Source organism: Elgaria multicarinata, chromosome 10, assembly GCF_023053635.1.
Source record: "Elgaria multicarinata webbii isolate HBS135686 ecotype San Diego chromosome 10, rElgMul1.1.pri, whole genome shotgun sequence".
NCBI classification, from domain to species: Eukaryota; Metazoa; Chordata; class Lepidosauria; order Squamata; family Anguidae; genus Elgaria; species Elgaria multicarinata.
Window position 1 is genome coordinate 95,696,234 of NC_086180.1, and position 22,735 is coordinate 95,718,968.

General features: G+C 44.1%; 1 protein-coding gene across 2 annotated transcripts in view; it reads left to right on the plus strand.

Annotated features, from left to right (window-relative positions):
* Nucleotides 1-22,735, plus strand: part of ACOX3 (acyl-CoA oxidase 3, pristanoyl) — a 65,036-nt gene that overhangs the window by 23,273 nt on the left and 19,028 nt on the right. For both annotated transcript variants that reach the window (XM_063135972.1, XM_063135971.1), the window contains exons 5-11: nt 9,492-9,581; nt 11,914-12,057; nt 14,056-14,144; nt 17,425-17,521; nt 17,791-17,973; nt 18,747-18,869; nt 22,000-22,120. In XM_063135972.1, coding sequence (XP_062992042.1) covers nt 9,492-9,581; nt 11,914-12,057; nt 14,056-14,144; nt 17,425-17,521; nt 17,791-17,973; nt 18,747-18,869; nt 22,000-22,120 — 847 coding nt within the window. The remainder of the gene's footprint in view (nt 1-9,491; nt 9,582-11,913; nt 12,058-14,055; nt 14,145-17,424; nt 17,522-17,790; nt 17,974-18,746; nt 18,870-21,999; nt 22,121-22,735) is intronic.

Sequence of the window (22,735 nt, forward strand, 5' to 3'; positions counted from 1 at the left end):
TTCTGCTCTGTTAGTATTGGAAAACTATTATTTTTCACTCATTAATATTCTCTTGGACTTTTACATATTTATTGGTTATGACACTGTTACAGATCATTGCAGAATAATCAACATCACAGTCTTGTATCAAACATAAATGGCAATAGTTCAGCAACGCCTTGTAACTCTTCAAAGATCTAAACAGATTGGGGGTGGGGGTGGGGTTATTCCTGTAACACAAGTAGCGTTCTTCTACACAAAACTGGTCCAAAAGACATTAACTCTTATTCAGTTAGGGGCAGATCCACGCACATATGCATGGTTCTTCTTCGTGGTCTCTATGCATCACACATATGGGCTTTGCGCCTGCGCAGAGACCAGACCGGAACCTTCTATAGCTGAGTGGAACGTTTTTGGCGGGAACCCCTCCCCCATGCTACCACGCACGTCCATGGGGTTCCCGCCCTTACCTCAGTTCTTCGTCGTCCGCCATTGTGCTTAGACCATAGAACCAAACCTCTTAGCGTTTTCTCTTTAAAATCCTTTTTTACTTCAAATCTTTCCTCTTTTCGCTTATTTCTCACTTCTTAACATCTTTTCTTCTATTCTAGCTTTAAAAAAAAAAATTCTGATTTTCCTCAGCTATTTCAATCGCGGCGCTTAGCCGTATGGCAGTTAAGGCCCCATTTCGCAAGTGTGTGAAATGTGGAGCTAAGCTCCCTCCAACTGACGGGCACTCCCTGTGCGTCCTGTGCCTAGGTGAAGGCCATAAAGTTGAGTCTTGGCTGAATCTTCGAGGATGCACAAAACGGCAGCCAGTAAGTCCGTTGATGACCGTTGCACTGAGGTGCCTGAACATTCCAGAGCGGCTAATAGGGCTCAGATACCCCTAACGCCTGGACAAACGGCAGCCAGTAAGTCCGTTGATGACCGTTGCACTGAGGTGCCTGAACATTCCAGAGCGGCTAATAGGGCTCAGATACCCCTAACGCCTGGACGGTCACTGGCGACTTCCGCGGCCAGGAAAATCTCCAAAAAGGCCCGGACTCCCAAATCTTCAAGAATTGACAAAACGGCAGCCAGTAAGTCCGTTGATGACCGTTGCACTGAGGTGCCTGAACATTCCAGAGAGGCTAATAGGGTTCAGATACCCCTAACGCCTGGACGGTCACTGGCGAGTTCCGCGGCCAGGAAAATCTCCAAAAAGGCCCGGACTCCCAAATCTTCTTCTGAAATGGAGAAAAAGAAGAAGAAGAAGAAGCGAGACGCGGAAAAACCCTCGTTAGGGTCATCCCGCACGGCGGAACCGGCTAGGAGTCACTCTACTCCTCCTGCCATACCGACCGCTTCGATACCGAGGCCTCCCTCGGTATCGAGATCCCAGTCGGTACCGATGGCTACGGTACTGACACATCCTCCCAGTCTATCGGAGGGCGAGTTGCGGGATTCGGCTTCATCGGCCTCTTTCCGAGAGCCTGCCAGGCTGCAAGAAGTTCAGGGACTAATCCCTCTACCGCCTTCGCCAAGGCACACTCTAAGGCGTCAATGGGAAGGAGCTTTTCAATACTCTTATCCCCAATCAGTATGTGGCGACTATGTATGGGATCGATATCGCCCACAACGATACTTCCAGGGTGACCACCAGTACCCTCAAGAAGAATATTATGTGCACCCTCCGCCTACGAGGATGTGTCATCTACCGCTGCCTCCAGCGCCCGCCCACCAAACGTCCACGGTGTCGACGCCTCGACACCATACGCAGCCATCGGCATCGACTGCCGTGGTTACCACGGTACCGACGGAGCATGTAGACCTCCAGGTGGTTACAGTATCCTTGCCTGAGGATAATTACCCATCGGATTCTGAGTCGGGGTTGTCGGCTACTCCATCGATGCCTTCACCAGAAGATGAGGTTCATGACAAGGACCCTTCTTCCCCTTCCGACGATATGGTCAGATTTTTTGACCATATGCTTAGAATGGCTCAGGCATTAGGACTGGAGATCCAGCAAACGGATGATTCGGTCATCGATCCAATCTACGACGTTTTCCAGTCCACAACCAACCAACGACTTGCCATCCCTATTCCACATGCTTTAAAGCAAACGGCTCAATTATCTTGGAAACACCGGCTATGACTCAAGCCACATCGAAAAGGCTAGAGACCCTCTATCGAGTCCAAGAGGAAGATGTACAGTTTCTGGTCCAACATCCCAAACCTAATTCGATCGTAGTGGAGTCGGCTCAAGGCCACTCACAGAAGGCACATTCTGCGCCCGTGGACAAAGAGGGCAGAAAGTTGGACCATACGGGCAGGAGGATTTACTCCTCTGCCTCTTTGGGCATCAGGGCATCAGCCTACGAGGCTACCATGGCACGATACCAGCTCTTCCTCTGGGAGAAAATAGGATCACTATGTGAACATCTCCCAGAGGACAAAAAAGAGCTGGCACGAGTCTTCCAAAGTAAAGCTTCAGCCATAGCCAGGCAACAATTGTCGACAGTAACATGCCTTTCGATGGCGAGGGCTTATTTAATGGTAAGACGGACGAGACCTTGAACTCCATATACAAGGCTCGTACAACGGCCAAGAAGAAGGGTTTCTCTGCTCCGCCTGCCCAGTACAAGCCAAGACGGTGGACAAGACCGCCACCTCAACAACAACAGCAGCGGCCCTACTAACAAGGCCAACAGAGGCAGCAGCAACAACAGCTCCAAAGGAAGCGACCTTACCAGGGCAGATACCAGCGGGACAAACGTCAGCCCGACTTCTCTAAGAAGCAGCGGGTTTGACTTCTTTATCCCAGATCCACCTCCCTTTGCGAACCGCCTAACACCACATTACCATCAATGGGAGTCAATAACATCGGACTCCTGGGTGCTCACTATCATCAACTCGGGGTATGCCATCGAGCTCAATGTCCTTCCTCCTTCTTCGGGGGTGAAAGTAACGGCGCCATCCCCTCCTCTGCTTCTCGAGGTACAGACCCTCCTAGGGAAAGGAGCCATCTCTCCAGTACCCGCAGAGGAACTCAACCAGGGGTTTTTCTCCCGATACTTCACGGTCCCGAAAAAAGATCTGGTAGCGGACATTTCAACCACCCTCAACCTGTTGGTCTCGTTGGGTCTGTCGGTCAACGAGGAGAAATCCATCTTGACCCCACAGCAGAAGCTGGACTTCATAGGGGTAACCCTATCGTCTCGGGACGGGAGAGCATACCTGCCCTCGACCAGAGCAAGCACCCTTCAAGAGTTAGCCATCGCTACCGAGAGCCGCCGAAAGGTCTCGGCATGGACAATTCAGAGGCTATTAGGCTTGATGGCAGCTACAACTGCAGTCATCAGGTTTGCAAGACTCAGAATGAGAATATTGCAGGCCTGGTTTTTAAGAACTTTCGATCTTCGACACGATGCCCGGCGAACTTACCTGTCGATCCTGACGCAAGTAAGGGCATCTCTGAAATGGTGGTTTTCGATGTCGACGCTCCTAGAAGGAGTTCCCTTCCAGCAAGAAACTCCTTCGGTAACGATCACGACGGATGCATCGTTGATCGGATGGGGAGCACACTGCAACTCCCTCACAGCTCAGGGCCGTTGGCCTCCTTCCCAGAGGGAACATCATATCAACCACCTAGAACTGCTAGCGGTGGAGAATGCAATAAAAACTTTTTCACAAATGATCGAGGGCCGAAACGTCCTGATCGCGACGGACAACACCACGGTAGTGGCGTACATCAACAGACAAGGTGGGACAAGGTCTCATCCTCTGAATCGATCGGCACTCAGGATTTGGAACTGGTGCATAAAGAGAAATACTCACCTGATGGCGATCCATGTAACGGGCAAGGAAAACATCATCGCGGATGCCCTCAGCAGGTCTTTCCACGTCGACCACGAATGGGAGCTCGATACCGAAGTAAGAGACGTTCTCTTTCGGTACTGGAGCCTCCCTGCTGTCGATGTCTTCGCTACCGAAGAAAACGCAGCTTGTTCCAGGTTCTGCAGCAGAGCAGGAAGAGGAAAGCACTCGCTAGGAGATGCTTTCACCAGAACCTGGAAAGGAAATCTTCTTTATATCTTTCCTCTGTTTCCACTGTTGACGAAGGTGCTGGCCAAAATCCAGTCGGACAGGTCGGACTGCATCCTTATCACACCGTGGTGGCCTCGACAGACGTGGTTCTCCCATGCCCTTCGACTGTCGGACGGGAATTACATCAGACTCCCGCCGATACTGACACTGTTGTCTCGACACCAGGGCAGGGTTCGACACGCAAACCTGTCGACCCTCAAGATGACGGCATGGAGAATATCATCCATTCCTCCTCTCGTACCAAGGATTTAACTGTAGACCATATATTGTTGGCATCACTAAAGCCTTCAACGAGAAAATCTTACGCGGCAAAGTGGCAGAGATTTCAAACTTTTGCCTTGGAAAACGATCAAGCACCTGAATCTTGCCCTTTGTCATTGATTCTCAAATACCTATTGGCACTTTATCAGCAGGGACTCGAACTCACTTCCATCAGAGTTCACTTAGCGGCTATTACGTCTTTTCATCGAGGCATGGATGGTTTTACACCTTTTGTACATCCAATATCGAGGAAATTTTAAAAGGGGCTTAAAAATATGATACCGACAGTAAAGAGTATCGTTCCACCATGGAGCCTATCAGTGGTGTTACAGGCATTGACAAAGAAGCCCTTCGAGCCCATGGCCTTATCTGACCTTAGGCTTCTAACATTCAAGACTGTCTTTTTAGTAGCCATCACTTCTGCTAGACATGCAAGTGAGCTTAGAGCTCTCAGGATAGATGCTCCTTACACTATCTTTCACAAAGATAAGGTTGTGTTACGCACAGACCCTGCCTTCTTGCCTAAGGTAGTGTCAACCTTTCATCTGTCCCAATATATCACTCTACCAGCTTTCTTTCCGAATCCAGCAACACCTGTTGAGTTTTCTTTACATACACTTGATGTAAGGAGAGCTCTTGCCTTTTACAAGGCTAGGACAGAGAGTTTTAGGAAAACAAATCAATTGTTTGTTTGTTATGGAGAGCCTTCTAAGGGACTCCCTGTTTCATGCCAGCGACTGTCACGCTGGATTGTAGAGACAATTGAACTTGCTTACTCTATCTCTAACTAGAGCTATCTCTATCTCTAACTAGAGCTTGTGAAACCTGTGACAGCTCATTCTACCAGAGCTGTCGCAACATCTGTTGCCTTCAGCAGAGGTGTTCCCTTGACAGAAGTCTGTAGAGCTGCAACGTGGTCCACTCCGTCCACGTTTGTTAGGCACTACAGTTTGGACACCCGTGCTAGGCACGACTGCTCGTTTGGAAGGACAGTGCTCTCGGAGATCTTCAGATGATGCACCAACCCACCTCCAAAGATATGTCAGCTTGCTACTCGCCCATATGTGTGATGCATAGAGACCACGAAGAAGAAATGCAGGTTGCTTACCTGTAACTGTAGTTCTTCGAGTGGTCATCTATGCATTCACACAACCCACCCACCATCCCCACTTGGTAGTGTGAGACTTACAAATGACACAGTTATACGTGGAATGTACTTTATTGAAATTACACTCATGTTTATGGGGGCACAATGTCGGACTCCTGTAAACTGAGGTAAGGGCGGGAACCCCATGGACGTGCGCGGTAGCGTGGGGGAGGGGTTCCCGCCAAAAACCTTCCACTCAGCTATAGAAGGTTCCGGTCTGGTCTCTGCGCAGGCGCAAAGCCCATATGTGTGAATGCATAGATGACCACTCGAAGAACTACAGTTACAGGTAAGCAACCTGCATTTCTCTTTCCTGCTCCTGCAGCTCAACAGTTCTCAAAAAGGGTAAAACTAGCTGTTCTGATAGGTGAGGTGAGCTGGATTGAGCCCCTCTCCAAACAGTGGCATTGCAGGGGTTTTAAAAGGCTCGGGACACACTTATTTGGATCAGAGGCAGACAATTTATCTAATTTCTTAATGAAATTTTGTTTTCATTTTGTTTTTCTTTGCTATCAATACATTGAAAAGAATATGGGGTTTTGTCTGTTGCTGAAGTGACCTATACTTAACCTTGCCTTAGACTTAACCCTAAAATGCAAAGTTTGTGAGTGTAATCTATCTATCTATCTATCTATTTCAGCCTCTCTCGTTCTCTTTCCTTCCAACCCTCCAGGAAAAGATGGGAGGGCCAGGATGTGGGGGAGGTGGGCTGAGCCGCTCAGTGCGGAGACTCTTCAGCCGCAGAATGGCCCCCGCTGAGCTCCTGTTCCTGGCGCCAGCCTAGTCCGGCTTTCTCTCGGAGGAGCTTCCCCAGAGTGAAGCCACAGTACAGGGCAAAGAGTGGACCCTGAAGCTTACAAATGAACAGCTGGAAGATTAGCAATTGAAGCCATGGTGTAGCTCCTTTAAAATTGGTAGCCCTCATTAACCTAACCTCTGCAATACCCTGGCTTGAATTAATCATAGAATCATAGAATCATAGAATAGCAGAGTTGGAAGGGGCCTACAAGGCCATCGAGTCCAACCCCCTGCTCAATGCAGGAATCCACCCTAAAGCATCCCTGACAGATGGTTGTCCAGCTGCCTCTTGAATGCCTCTAGTGTGGGAGAGCCCACAACCTCCCTAGGTAGCTGATTCCACTGTCGCACTGCTCTAACAGTCAGGAAGTTTTTCCTGATGTCCAGCCGGAATCTGGCTTCCTTTAACTTGAGCCCGTTATTCCGTGTCCTGCACTCTGGGAGGATCGAGAAGAGATCCTGGCCCTCCTCTGTGTGACAACCTTTTAAGTATTTGAAGAGTGCTATCATGTCTCCCCTCAATCTTCTCTTCTCCAGGCTAAACATGCCCACTTCTTTCAGTCTCTCTTAAAAGGGCTTTGTTTCTAGACCTCTGATCATCCTCGTTGCCCTCTTCTGAACACGCTCCAGCTTGTCTGCGTCCTTCTTGAATTGTGGAGCCCAGAACTGGACGCAATACTCTAGATGAGGCCTAACCAGGGCCGAATAGAGAGGAACCAGTACCTCACGTGATTTGGAAGCTATACTTCTATTAATGCAGCCCAAAATAGCATTTGCCTTTCTTGCAGCCATATCGCACTGTTGGCTCATATTCAGCTTGTGATCTACAACAATTCCAAGATCTTTCTCGTTTGTAGTATTGCTGAGCCAAGTGTCCCCCATCTTGTAACTGTGCCTTTGGTTTCTATTCCCTAAATGTAGAACTTGGCATTTATCCCTATTAAATTTCATTCTGTTGTTTTCAGCCCAGCACTCCAGCCTATCAAGATCACTTTGAAGTTTGTTTCTGTCTTCCAGGGTATTAGCTATCCCACCCAATTTGGTGTCATCTGCAAATTTGATCAGCGTTCCCTGCACCTCCTCATCCAAATCATTAATAAAAATGTTGAAGAGCACTGGGCCCAGGACTGAGCCCTGCGGAACCCCACTCGTTGCCTCTCCCCAGTTTGAGAAGGTTCCATTGATAAGTACTCTTTGAGTCCGATTCTGTAGCCAACTGTGGATCCACCTAATAGTTGTTCCATCTAGCCCACTTTTAGCTAGTTTGTTAATCAGAATGTCATGTGGTACTTTGTCAAAAGCTTTGCTGAAGTCAAGATATATGACATCCACAGCATTCCCACAGTCCACAAGGGAGGTTATCCTATCAAAAAATGAGATCAAATTAGTCTGACAGGATTTGTTCCTGACAAATCCATGTTGGCTTCTAGTAATCACTGCATTGATTTCAAGGTGTTTACAGATTGACTTCTTTATAATCTGCTCCAGAATTTTCCCAGGGATGGATGTCAGGCTGACTGGTCTGTAGTTCCCAGGTTCCTCCTTTTTGAAGATAGGGACAACGTTAGCCCTCCTCCAGTCGTCCGGCACCTCACCCGTCTTCCATGATTTTGCAAAGATAATAGACAAAGGTTCTGAGAGTTCTTCCGCTAGCTCCTTCATTACTCCTGGATGCAGTTCATCGGGCCCTGGGGATTTGAACTCATTCAAGGAAATTAGGTGTTCTTTGACCATTTGTTTATCAATCTCAAACTGCAATCCTGCCCCCTCAACTTCTGCTTCACTTTTTCCAGGGGGGTCATAGATCCGCTTTTGGGAGAAGACCGAGGCAAAGTAGGAATTGAGCACTTCAGCCTTTTGTTTGTCGTCTGTTATCAATTTGCCATCCTCATTAAGCAGTTGAACCACCATTTCTTTCCTCTGTCTTTTACTACTCACGTATCTGAAGAAAGCCTTTTTATTGCTTTTAGCATCCCTCGCTAATCTCAGCTCATTCACAGCTTTAGCCTTCCTGACGCCATTTCGGCACTTCTGCGCCACTTGTCTGTACTCTTCTTTTGTAGCCTGGCCTTCCTTCCACTTCCTATATGTATCCCTTTTTGTTTTCAGTTCATCAATAAGCTTTTTGTGGAGCCACATTGGTTTCCTCTGTTGTTTTCTATCTTTTCTCCTTGTTGGAATTGTTTGTAACTGTGCCTTTAAAATTTCATTTTTTAGATACTCCCACCCATCCTGCACTCCTTTTCTTTTCAGGCTCCCTTGCCACGGGACCTTACTTATTATAGTTCTGAGTTTATTAAAATCAGCTTTCCTAAAATCCAGAGTACGTGTATGGCTACGCTCGACTTTTGTCTCCTTCATAATCAAGAATTCAAGTATGACGTGGTCACTTTCCCCCAGAGTTCCCGTAACTGCCACTTTATCCACTAAGTCATCCCTATTGGTCAATAACAAGTCAAGGATTGCCGACCCTCTAGTTCCTTCCACCACTTTCTGTAGGAGAAAGTTATCACCCATACATGTCAGGAATTTCTTGGAAGGGCCGCTTTTGGCAGTAATGGTCTCCCAACAGATATCAGGGTAATTGAAGTCCCCCATCACTACTACATCACACTTCCTTGAAACACTGGCAATTTGTTTCTCAAAAGTTTCGTCCTCGTCTTCTCCTTGATTGGGTGGTCGGTAGTAGACTCCGATTATCATATTCTTTTTATTCCCAGCCCCATTTATTTTAATCCAGACGCTCTCGACGGGGCTCCCAATCTCATCCGCCTGTATTTCTGTGCAGGGATAGGTATTTTTAACATATAGTGCAACTCCACCTCCCTTTCTATTTCTTCTGTTCTTTTTGAACAAGTTATATCCTTCAATTGCTATATTCCAGTCATGGGAGTCATCCCACCAAGTTTCAGTTATACCTATCAAGTCGTATTTGCCTTCATGTAATAAGAGTTCAAGTTCATTCTGTTTGTTTCCCATGCTCTGGGCATTAGTATATAGACATCGAAGACCATGTGTTTTATAGTCTGGCTTTGTTCCTACCTTGTTGCAGACACTATTTTGGGACTCTGTTGGAGCTGTTCTCTGTACTGTGGTGCATTGGCCTTCATCCATTGTTGCCTCAAAATTTACGTCTCCCACCCCCGCAAGATTCAGTTTAAAGCCCTCCTGATGAAATTACACATCTTAAACTTAATTTTCTGTATTTTGCCTACAGAATTTTGGATGTTTTGCTCTGACTGAAGTAAGCCATGGGAGCAATACAAAGAATATACGGACTACTGCTAAATATGACCCAACTACACAGGTTAATTCTCAGTCCACTGAAATTGTCCTTTACTGTTTTATCATTGGCATTTTATTCAGATAATACTTTGTACGTCTCAGCCTTAATGGTTTGTACTCTGATCTTTTATCTATTGGAACTTGCCAAAGTTATTTAAAGTGAATTAAATTGACAAATTTCTTCAAGATTGCAGTAGAAAAGAAAGAGAATCTATATGGAATTAAGGCTGCAGAGTTGATGGTGCTTGTTAAGCGTAATTCCATAGTGACCAATATAATGTTTATAAGCTTCTTTACATTGCATTTTGTGTTTTAGCTAATATTATTTATGTAGATTAACTGGATTTTATTCCCTACAAAAATAATCAAGAAATATGCCACGTTTCATTTAAATACTTTCTTTTTATTTTGTTTTAAAAGATGTGACCAATGTAACAGTTTTGCAACCACAAGTATGAAGCTGTAACTTGGACAATTATGTTTTCTACACTATGAATAAAATATTCCATCTGCAGCAATATACATGAACAACTAATGTTTAATGGACAAATTTCAAACTTACCGTAATGCTTGTTTGAAAATGAAAAAAAGGGTTTTCTGTCAAATGATTTGTGTCCAGCATAATGTGATTGACAGCCATGCTGAAATAAATACCTCCAAAGCAATACTGCTTTTATACTGTGGATATGACATTTTACTATGCATTTACAAGTTGTAGGTCAACACCAAGTCTGTATGGAAAGTTGTAATGCCCATGGGAATTCACCCTTGGCTGACTTTCTGTGGGAGGAATTGCTCTACTTGCAGAAGGACCCTCTATCTCGTTTGGTGAGACCCCCCCCCCACACACACACATAGCTTACCCCATTCAGCAGGGTCTCCTGGCTCTCTCAGGATATTTGCACATAACAACAACTCATACGCTTAAAAACTGATGGGTTGTGGGGGGCAGGCTGGAGGGACCAGGCCTGCTGCCTGCAGTTGCACGCTCCTCTTCCACTTTTATCAGCAGCCCAGGACCAGCTCAGTGGCCCAGATGGCTCCTGCTGAGCACGGTGTCTGAATTCACACTGCTGCGTGGTTTAGGGGCTAGCCCCTGGTTTGTTGTTGTCTCTCCTTCTTGTGAACAACTACCAAGTGGTTTTTAGTATGATCGATTATCATTCTGTGTGAACCAGGCCTTTTTTCTAACCATTTAAACGAAGTTACTAAAGGCCATAAATCTTACATTGCGTCTGCAAAATTGTCTTGCAAAGAGTTCTATGACTGTATATAATGGCCCAAAATGGTCCTCTTGTGGGTTTGGGGCATAGATAGTAGAGTAAGGAGGAAAGTCTGAGTCACTTTGAAACTGACAATACGATTAATAGAGAGCAGAACTCTTTCTAGACCAAGTCATAATATATATAGTCATTTGAAGCAAATAAGTAGAAGAGCAGGTATTTGAAAAACATTAAGATACAGAGCATTATTTTCATGTTCTGTATAACAAATACCTTTTTCCCCTCCCCTGAAATCCTTACTGGCCCTTTTAATTACAAACAAGTCAAATATCTAGAAATAACAAAGAAAAAGTTTTGTTTAACAGCACCTGGTCCTTCCAATGAATATAAAAGATTAAAATATCACCAGCAGTGGTTTTTTGGCAACACTGCAAGGTTTTTCCCACATGGACAATGCAGTCTTTTGTCCATAATTTTTCTGTTTTAATTTTCTTATGGGCTTCCTATATGGAGCAGTACTCACATAATGGCACCACATCTTGGGTTAATTAACCTATGATTTGTGAGGAGGTTTACAGTAACCAACCTCTGAGCGGTATGATTGAAGATTGTGATCATAATGTGCAAAACTGGACCGCTGGGTTGTGTAGGGGCTAAATAACCCCAAAACTAACCATGGGATAACCACTGTGTTGTTTAGCCGCTAAACAATCTAGCATGTCATGGTAATACCCTGATATTTCGCCGATCGGAGGCTGTTTACAATAAGCTGAAGTGTCTTGTGTACTGTATGCATCCCCACAAATCGTGGGTTTGCTGCCACAACATACAAATCAGGTCTATATTGACTGCTATAATCTGTACTGCTGCTGAAGTAGGCTCCATTATCATGCCTAATCATCAGATAGAAGAGTGGTGAGCCATTTAAATCTACTTCTAACTGTCAGGTTTAGGTGTTGATGGTTCATAAAATAAGAAATGAGAAATGTTTTCTATTGTGTTTCTGCATGGCACACTGACTGTATAAAGTAGAGGTGGTCAATCAATTCTATTCAACTTTGTACTTTGATCTTGGATGAAAAATACCTTACAAGACTTATATGTGTGTTTTTCTTCTTCTCAACTGGGTAGGAATTCATTATTCACTCACCTGATTTCGAAGCCGCCAAGTTCTGGGTTGGAAACATGGGGAAGAATGCCACACACGCAGTGGTCTATGCTCAGTTGTACACTCCAGATGGCCAGTGCCACGGGTTGCATTCCTTCGTTGTACAGGTGAGCATGTTTAAACTGGATCGCTTGCACCATTTGCGTAGCATAATTTCACAGTTGAACACCACACCATCTGTGAAATGGTTAGAGGAAAAAGTCATATGTGCTGTTACTAGAAAATTCAAATGTTTAAATGTCTGTACTGTGTTTAATCTATTCACTGAAGGATGCAGTACTGTAATAATCTGTCAGGGATAATCTGTCAGGGATGCTTTAGGGTGGATTCCTGCATTGAGCAGGGGGTTGGACTCGATGGCCTTGTAAGTCCCTTCCAACTCTGCTATTCTATGATTCTATAAGAAAGGTTAATTCTCTTAACACATACAGGTCAATAGTTGTCTTTTACTAATTTCAAGCGGACCAGATTCTGTAGATGTAATTCCACATCTCCTTCCACCCTCATCCACTACCCCGTAGGCCTCATCATCCTTTACCAATGTGTTGTTTCAGCTCTTTGGATACTGCTTCTCCATGGGGAAATGGAGGCAGCAGTATAGCCATTGCAAAATATTGCTATTGTGCCATTAAAGGACTGGGTCCTTCAAACATTTCTGCACCCTTGCCCTGCTTTGCCCAGGCAGAATGGGATGTATGATCCAGTGCAATGCTAGATCCCTATGGACTTGGTATATGCCTTCCTGAACTCACTATCAGTATAGGTCTTTCATTCTGGATTTAGACAGTGAGTTCAGGGAGATTGCAAGTATATATGAAGATGGTATAATGCTGGGTCATATGTTACTTTCTACCCATGAAGACAAAAATAGGAAGGGGAAGAAATGGGGAAGGAAGAGCGCAGCGAAGGCAAACTCGTCCCTGAAACTCACATGGCTCTCATACCATGTAAAACATGTTTCTCTGAAGAGCTTCTGTGCTCAGTCATATGCTGAATGTATTGAAATACATGGTGACCCCTATAGCGGAGTTGTGGGTGGGGTTTGCCCCCAGTACAACGTTGTCCCAGGGTTTATCGTTTCACTTCAAACCTTGCCTGTTATACACCTTCAAGCCCAGTTCAAGGAAGTACTGCTTTTCCACCATAAATTCCCAACAATTTACCTGTTGTCTCACTTTAACTATCTTGAATGGTAGATACCACACTGAATGATGATGAACAAAATAAATAATTATTTCTTAATAACACTGTAACAGTAAATATGATGTATTTGTGTGTGTTCAAGAAAGCACTTGAAGTTATTGTTTTGATTTTTTATGATTCCTGTCCTATTCTCTACCCCTCCTTCAACCTCTAACCCCCCCCAAAAGAAAACCACTCATCCCTCCACTCTCCCACACAAACTCTCTCACTCTTAACTGATTCTGACTGACTGCAGACACTCTTATTCAAAACACTGCTACCTCATGTTCTCCACCAATCAGTCACCAGCACACCACCATGCCATCCACTCCCTCCCCCTCCCCCTTTAACTCCCCCTATTCACTCCATACAATTGACATTGACAACATTGCCATATATAAACACAGTACATTACATCACATCACCAAATATACATACATAGACCAACCCGTAATATATATTGTATCACATAACCAGGCATCACGTACCCTCACTTATATGAGTGAACCCCAAGAGAGACTCCTCTAGTGACTAAGCTTGGCCCCAGCCTCTGATTACCCCCAGTGTCATCCAAGGGGCAGGCAGAGGCTTTTCCCCTCCTCTCCCCATGCTCTATAGTGTCGCTTGTTTACTAAATTCCAAAGAACTCTGTGGGAGCCTTTTAAAACAAAGCTAACCCCTCTCCACATAGCCCCGCTACATGCCCCACACTGGAGTCCGTTTCTTGGTCCTGCCAGGGGCCACGGGATCCAGGAACTGGCTTTTATCACTCTGTGGCACTCATTGTAATCATTCAGAAAAAAAAATAGTTATAAAAATAGATCTGCACAGAGGAGTTTTTAATCTCAACTGAAGTGACTTTTTAAATGTTTTCATAGATTTGAAATGTTTCATGGGCGTATAATGAGAGTTTTTTGTTTCAGATTCGAGATACAACAACACTTCTTCCCATGCCAGGAGTGATGGTTGGTGATATAGGTAGGAAACTTGGACAAAACGGCTTAGATAATGGGTAAGTGTGCACCAAAATCCTCCGTTTCAACTGAAGCCCACAAAATAATGTGGCAGAAGGTATAAGCAACTTCTGTATTATTGTTGTTGTTGTTGTTGTTGTTATATTTATATCCCGTCTTTTGCCAATGCTGGGCCTCAAGGCTGCATCACAAAATTTAAAACATATACATTAAAAACCTATAAATAGAGATATACAAAAGTTAAAAGTATATTAAACATATTCCAAGATTTAAACATTTAAAATGACAGTTTTAAAAAATCCTTGACACAGACAGAGGTCCAGTTCATTCACCAAAGGCCTGCCGGAACAGAAGAGTCTTTGACTGCCTCCTAAAGCACATCAGGGAAGGAGCCGGTCTGGAGTCTGTAGACCTCCAGAACAAAATTCCTTCGAATTGTCGGGTGTGAAGAGGCATCCATGATGACTGCTCTGGCGCTTGGAGAGGGCTGTGTGGAGGGCTCCCCATTTGGCTTGGCCTCCTCCGTGGACCCAGCTGTCTTCCCTTTCCAAGCTGCACCCCTCCCCCTCCCCCTCCCCTGAAACACTGAAATGTGTTAGCTTTTGGAGACACTTCAGCTCCATGCAGGTGTTGGCCTACAGAGCTCATAGGGCTAAAGTAGGCTGGGATGTGTGCAAATAGGTACAACCCACCCCAAGTGTCCCTCCACCCACCCTTGGCCACATCATAGATCATCATTTTTGCCTTTCTTTCGTATTCTATCACTGCCAGTTTCCTCCCATATTGCTACCAATTCTTTCCTAAAATCCTTCCCCATTCAGTCTTATCTGAAGATCCTCATATTTTCCTAAAATCCATGTGTTGTTATTTTGATTTGTTTTGTAGGTACGAACTGGGCCTCTGTGTCATTAGTCTTTGTATGATAATACTTTGCTTTCTCTCTGGGCTGGTTCACGAGACATCTGCCTATTGTGGGGGGTTTTAGTCCCTAATGGCCCACAGCACATGCTGGCTGCCATTTCAAATATGCAACCCTGAATCGCAGGGCAGAGGGGGACAGCCTGAATGGGCTCAGACCACTTTGGGAACTGCCTAATTAGACTCAGATGAAAATCGGAATCTCACTTCTTTGGGAAACCCAAAGCTTTGTTTCCCCATTGACTATCGTTGTGAGATCAACAAACATCTATAACCTTTTTAGTTTTGGACAGACGTGGATGAAATTTGCAAGCATAGAAACAATTTGAATGGATGTAAATTCAGATGCAGTGTTGTGTGTGCAAGTAGCCTTTACATTTTTTTAAAGGAAATACCTATAAAGATACCTATAAATACCTATAAAGAGAGAGAGAGAGAGCGCAAGAGCAGCCTTTACAGTTTGCGGGTTCTCAAAGAATGATGCATTTATCCCCCTCTGTCGTTTGTGGGAAATAGTTATAAAAGCAACATACATCATAGAGGTGATTCTAAGAAAGAAACCTGAAACATTTCAGAGGGGTAGGTGCAAACGTTTTTGCACAAAGAGTTAAAAGACTCTTCATGCAAAAACGTTTGCACCTACCCCTCTGAAATGTTTCAGGTTTCTTTCTTAAAATCACCTCTATGATGTATGTCGCTTTTATAAAAAGTTTTGTTTTGTTTTGCAGGGGAGGGATTCAATCCCCCTCCAACACTGGGTTCAGGGCCATAGAAATGGCAGCCATCATAACTGTGTACCCAGGCAAGAAACCTGGAAAAAAATCAGAAGATCAGGTGCAAGGGCTAGGGAGATGTAATGAATGTAATGAATGGGTCATGGTGAGCCCCAGCATGTGCCAGGCGCAATTTGAATATTCAACCCCAATTGGGGTTTGTTGTGTTGTGTGAACCTGGCAATTGGGGGTTATTAATATAGTTTAAAAGATTTTTAAAATAATATTTCAGTGTCTTGTTAAATTATGTTGAAAGGACATGAAGAATACATCCACATTCACACTGGTGTATGTATATGCACCAGTATATAAATTTAAATACATTTTTTCCCATTACAAAATAAGATGATTGCAATGAGGTTAAACTATATTGCAAGTGGGGTTTTCTGGTGTTTTGTAAGAATATATTGCCAACAGCAATCTGATTTGAATTGTAGAGTAGCTCTTATCTTCAAGATTTTGAACGGTAATAAAAGAGGATTGTACACAGCTTTATAAATTAAATTTAATGGTGAATTGAGATTAAATGTTTGTTGGAACTCCTAAATATTTTCTTGGGAGCCCAAGCAGGATTGGGGGGGGGGGGTTGCAGGCAATTTGGCTAGTCCCTTCTGCCCATGCCAACCCCCTGCTCCAGAAGCTGCTATTGGCCCTGACCAGCAATGAGAGCTTCCTTCTAGGAGTGAATAGCAGTTGAGGAGGGGTGGGTTTTAATCAGGGGAGAAATTACCAGGAGTCAGATCTTGCCCGATGTGCTGTCACAGCTGTTATTTTGAAAAGAAAGTACCGGACACATTAAATGCATTCATGCATTTAACATCACATCTGTTTTGGTTCTGAGAAACTTTAACGGCCCCGTTCAGACGACACTCAGGGTTATGTGATTAGCTTAACCATGTTCAGCTGTGTTTAATGCTAACCACATGCAGAACATTAGCAGACAACACTGTTAACCCTTTTGTGGTTAAGTTTTCCTTAACCACACGCTAACCACAAACCTGGTTAGCTCCTGAGTCCTCTGAAATCTCTGACCTGTATCCCAGCAGTCCTTGCGCTAAGAGCTCTGGCAGTTGTACCCGCCATTTTAGATCAATATGCAGTGTCAGTAGCCATTACTTGTATTAATTGGTCTGTAAAGTTAGGCAGTTGGGAAATTAGCAATTCTAAAAGTAACCCCAGAAACCACAGTGGAAGTGCTCCGTTCCAGATCACGAGTTGCTCCGCCAACCTTCCTCACTCCTGAAACAAGTGTTTCTGCTCATTTCATGTTGTTTTTATAATCAGTCAGTCCCACTGGGGCACAGGCATGATAAGATACTGTTACTGTTCAGGTGCCAGGTCAAGACTTTTCTCTTCTCCCAGGCATTTAACAGCATTTAACAACGCTAAGTTTGTTTTTTAATGGACCCCAGAACTGTTGTTTTTAAATGGATACTGTTGTTTTTATACTATTGTTTTTATGTTTTTGATGGTTTTAAATTTTGTATACTTTTTAATGTTTACTGTTTTTAACTTTTGTAAACCACCCAGAGAGCTTCGGCTATGGGGCAGTATATAAATGTAATAAATAAATATAAATAAATAAACAAGATGCTGCCCTTTGAATTAAATTCTTTTAAATTTGCAGGTTTGCCATGTTTCACAATGTCAGGATACCAAAAGAGAACTTGCTGAACCGAACAGGAGATGTCACAGCTGAGGGCACATATACAAGTGCATTCAAGGTAAGAATTGATCTTAAGTATCATCAGTATTCTTAATGCACAAACTTAATCTCTATTAGCAAAGAATTCCTGTTATTCACTAAACCTGTTAGTTCATCCTCACATGTTCTCAACAAAGTTTATTGCAGTATATGAAGATTAAGAACCTTACACACTATATTATCCGTTCACTGTTAACAGTTGGTATACTTTGGAGAACTTGTTGATATAAAATTGCTTTTTTTAAAGTTCTTAAACCCTCTCCTATTTGTATTGTCTTATTTCTCCAGGATCGCAAGCAGCGTTTAGGAGCTTCCCTTGGTGCTTTGTCCAATGGAAGAGTTATGATTATAGCCATGTCTGTGGTCAATTTAAAGCTTGCCATAGCAATAGCAATTCGCTTCTCAGCTACCCGACACCAATTTGGACCAACAGAAGACGAAGAAATACCAGTTCTCGAATACCAAATGCAGGTGAAAACTTAGGCCTCTCTTAAGTGTTACACGTGACAAGGATCTAGCTCAACCCAGAATCTAACCTGGAAGACTGGCATAGGTCAACAGGTGTGGCTTTAAGTTTCACCAAAACTTTGCTTTCAAATGCCACAAAACTTCGCACAATACTCACTGTTGTTTTGCTAAACGAAAAATTAGCAAGGATAACTATTGGCTTGGAATTGGAAGGCAGCATGTAGAAGCTGCTCACAATTATTGGGGGAGAAAAAACTTTCAGCTCAGCTCTATGTTTAATGAGCAGGGGTGAATATTTTAGATGTAATTTGAGTGCCTAAAGGGCGCGATCTTATGCGTGTTTAGACAAAAAAGGTCCTGCAACTCCCAGCATGCTCCAGTGACCATAGCTTCATGGGAGTTGTAGGAGTTTTTTCTGTTTAAACATGCCTAGAATTGAATCCTAAAATACTTTTTAGTAATGTAAAAGAAGTTTTAAATAAAGATGAATATGAAATTATTGTCCAGTTCTTTTTTCTGATGTGACATGCCCAGCTTTCTAAAATATATTCATTTACTGTTAAAATAAACTGGCTCATAAGAATCCAGAGGGGTGGGGGCAAATAAAACTGAATGTATAGGGTTTAAGCTGTTATTGAAAGAGGCTTCCAAACATGACTGCTTTTACATAATTTGTAGAAGGGACATAGTATCTCTGCGGATGGTTTGTAAATTGTTTCAAGTGATGTGTGTCTGTCTTCCAGTTTTCCCTGATGTAGATGTCATTTTCATTCCAGCAATGGCGCCTGCTTCCTTACTTAGCAGCCACCTATGTCCTAGACCATTTCTCCAGAACACTGTTCATTAATTCCATCGAATTCCACATAGGTCTCCTAATGAAAGACAAGAGTCCACAGCAGGTGAGAGGTCCATCAGTGGTTCTTGGTCAGAAGCAATTGCATGAAGCGTGGCAGGCTTCAAGACTACCCCTGTCTGAAAAGTGTATTTATTCTGCTGCCTTTTGTGGGATTTCCTTAAAATTCTTCACAGCCCAAAATGCGGCAATTGCCTCTGATTTCATGAGAGGGAAGCAGTGCCTACATTCACAGCTATGGGGAATATGCACAGTACTGTTACTTGCCTTAGAATGAGTAGAACGACCAATTCTCCAGGTTGGTGTGGGGAAAGCATCCCACAATGGGTTAAATCCCTTTACCGCCCATTAAAAACAGGGATCCAAATGACTGAGTTTTAAACAATGGTCCGAAGCTCCTCTTAGCCAGTTCATCCCTACATTTTGTCCAAGACAGAGCAACTCCTCTAACTCAAGCCTATACTTTTTTAAAACTTACTTAATGCTTTAGCTCTTTCATTTCTTACTCACTGCCAGCTTTTATTTTATTTTATTCTTTTCATCATCCTTCACTGGAAAGAAAAAGATTTCTCTTCGAATCATAGAATAGTAGAGTTGGAAGGGTCCTACAAGGCCATCAAGTCCAACCCCCTGCTCAATGCAGGAATCCACCTTAAAGCGTCCCTGAGAGAAGGTTGTCCAGCTGCCTCTTGAAGGCCTCTAGTGTGGGAGAGCTCACAACCTCCCTAGGTAATTGGTTCCATTATCGTGCTGCTCTAACAGTCAGGAAATTCCTCCTGATGTCCAGCCAGAATCCAGCTTCCTGTGACTTGAGCCCATTAGTCTGTGTCCTGAACTCTGAGAATATCGAGAAGAGATCCTGGCCCTCCTCTGTGTGAAAACTTTTCAAGTATTTGAAGAGTGCTATCATGTCTCCCTTCAATCTTCTCTTTTCCAGGCTAAACATGCCCAGTTGTTTCAGTCTGTCCTCATAGGGCTTTGATTCCAGACCCCTGATCATCCTGGTTGCCCTCCTCTGGAGACATTCTAGCTTGTCCGCATCCTTCTTGAAGTGAGGAGCCCAGAACTGGACGCAATACTCTAGATGAAGCCTAACCAGTGCTGAATAGAGGGGAACCAGTACCTCGCACAATTTTGGTTCTTTTTTCTCTCCTGGTCTACTTTTGCGCTCCGAACCACTCCTTTGGGAATTGCTTCCTCTTTTGCTTTGTGTGCACGTAAGAGAATAAAACTGGGATGACATGCGCGAGCACACACACACAGCTCTTTGCAGTGCTTCAAATGCTGCCTATGTTTGGTTTTGGCTCCAGCCAGAGAAGGACCAACCCACGGACATCTCCTGTGGGTTCTTTCATAGGGAAACGGTTCCCCAGCACTGCTTCAGAAGGATTTCAGTAATGAGGAGCAGACTTAGCCTTGCAAACTAGTGAAGGCTCACCTGAACAAGGCAGACAAGAGGGATAATCCTTTCAAGCTCTCACCTTGGAATTAGTACCCTCACTAAGGGGAGGGGGGACAAAATGCATTTATATTTAAAACAACAAAGAGTGTTGTGGCACCTTAAAGACTGACAAATTTATTCTGGTATAAGCTTTTGTGGTGACACTGTCAACTGCATCAGATACATTTATATTTAGTTAGTGACTGCACACATTTCTCCTTCTATTCAGATTCATTCAAGTCTTATTACTCTGAGTAGATTATAGTGATGTCACAAGGAACCTCATAAGGAGGCTTGCAAAAGCACCCGTCCTTGTGCAGCCCTTGACCCTGCGTTCAGAGTCAGAGCAAGCGACACCCTGCTCAGCCTGCCTGCCTTGATCCTTGAGCACCCGATGCTAGCTCCATGGCTGCCTTCCCCTTTCTCCTGCCCACCCCATGGCTCGGAAACCTTAACTGTGGCTGGAGAATGGGGCTTGGCAGACCCTGAGGGGTCCATTGCCCATCAGTCGAAGGACCTGCAATTCTATAACCCAGCATCCTGGCAAAAATTGAAGCAAATAGTGTAATTTTCTTGCTGGGGATGCCCCCCTCCGGGGCATTTGCTGCCATATCTCCCTTCTCCTGCTCCTTACAAGGTTTGTGAGTTTAAGAGTTGGCAGGGGGCAGGGTAGAGTCAGACACTTTGAACACCCACTTGTATGGTGTGTGTGTGTGTGCGCGCGCGTGTGCGCAAAAAAAACTACCTTTGTGCCCAAAGGCTTAAGTCCCTTTCAAGGTGAACACAGGGGTGCTCATGCTTCCCTAGTAGCTCTCTAGGACTACCAAACTTTTAGTTCATTCTCTTATTATTTCCTGCATTGATTATTGTAACCTTCTTGTTGTCAGTCTTCTTGCATCTACAGTTAAGCAACTTCTGTCTGTCCTTAATGCTGCTGCTCTTCTGATTTTTTAATCATTGTTTTCATGCTATTTGTACTTTTGTTTTCATTGGCTTCCACCTGTTTCCCATCTTTACTTTTAAGATCCTTCCAAATGTCTCCATGGTCTTGCACCTCCACGTCGATCTCTTCTTCCTCTATATGCCCCTCCTCAGACCCGTTCGCTCTACGGACACCCATCTCCTTGTTCGCCCTAAGATTCCCCGTTCTTTCCCTTCTCCGTATCCCTTTTCCCGTGCAGCTCCTTGTCACTGCAGTGCCCGCCCACCTGGTACCTGGCTCTTCCTCTTGATTTTACACTGAAGCTCTTCCTTGAAACCCGTGTTTGCCCTGTCTTATACCAATAAACTCTCATCCCCCATTATTTTCTCCCCCCGCCCTTTTCCTAATGTATCTTGCCTTTATACTTCAGGATGTTTAGATTGTAAACGTGCAAGTAGGGCTGTGTGGAGTTTAATTTTTGTATAGCACCTGAAAAAAGTAATAGTATATTAATTTTACGATTAGATTCACAAAATCCCCTTTTAGAACACAGAGCACATGATTCAGACCCTCTGAATCGGCCCTGTTATATTCCATAAAAGGCAGGAAACTGCCAGTTGTTGGAACATTGTTAAAATGTTATGTCCTGGTCCTTATACTGGGCCTCTCCTCTTCCAACAATGGGGGATTACTTGTGGGACAGGGGCCCATCACGGACCTACACCTGATGTAGCAGAGGCCTTTGTAATGGAGTAGCACACCTTGCATGCTGGCTGCTGTGTTCTTTACCATTTTTCATTCCTTTTCTACCAGGTTGAACTTGGGCGTGAGATTCATGCTTTATCTACTTCAGGCAAACCACTGTCCTCCTGGCTTGCGCAACAAGGGACTCAAGAATGCCGAGAAGCCTGTGGGGGGCATGGCTACCTGGCCAGTAAGTTAATTGCTTGGTCCTCAGTGCAGTTAAATGAACATACAAACTCATCATCTGATTCTTCTGTGCAGCAATTGCTGTTTTGCAGATTTTCCAGATACTTTTAACTTACTTGTTTGTCTTCCAAGTTCAGCTGAGAAACCTGCCCAAGTTGCTATGTTTGTCATCTGTGGCCCCTTTCCCCAACTACCCCCAGCAGCCAGAATTAGGCAAGCAAAGGGGGCCTTCTTGGTTGCGGCATCCCCTGTTCATTGGAACGTTCCATCCCCCCATCCCCTGCCTATCCCCCACCCCCACCCCCATGGAGAACCAAGTAGCAACAAATTTAATTACTTTTCAGCACTGGGCAAGTAACTTCTTAAATGTTTAATTCTGATGATGCTATCTGCTGATTTTATTGTTTTGCCTGTTCTGTAGTTTCAGTGCTGCTATTGTATTTTATTGAATTAACTCTTTTATATTTAATTAGTAAGCTCCTAAGACATTTTAAAAAGTTAAAGGCAAAGTAACTTCACTGCTAGTTTTTCATCTAAACTAGATGCGAAGTAATCCCAGCGTATCTGCTGTTTTTTTGCAGTTTCTACATGTATGACATGCAACCACCAAATTGAGATC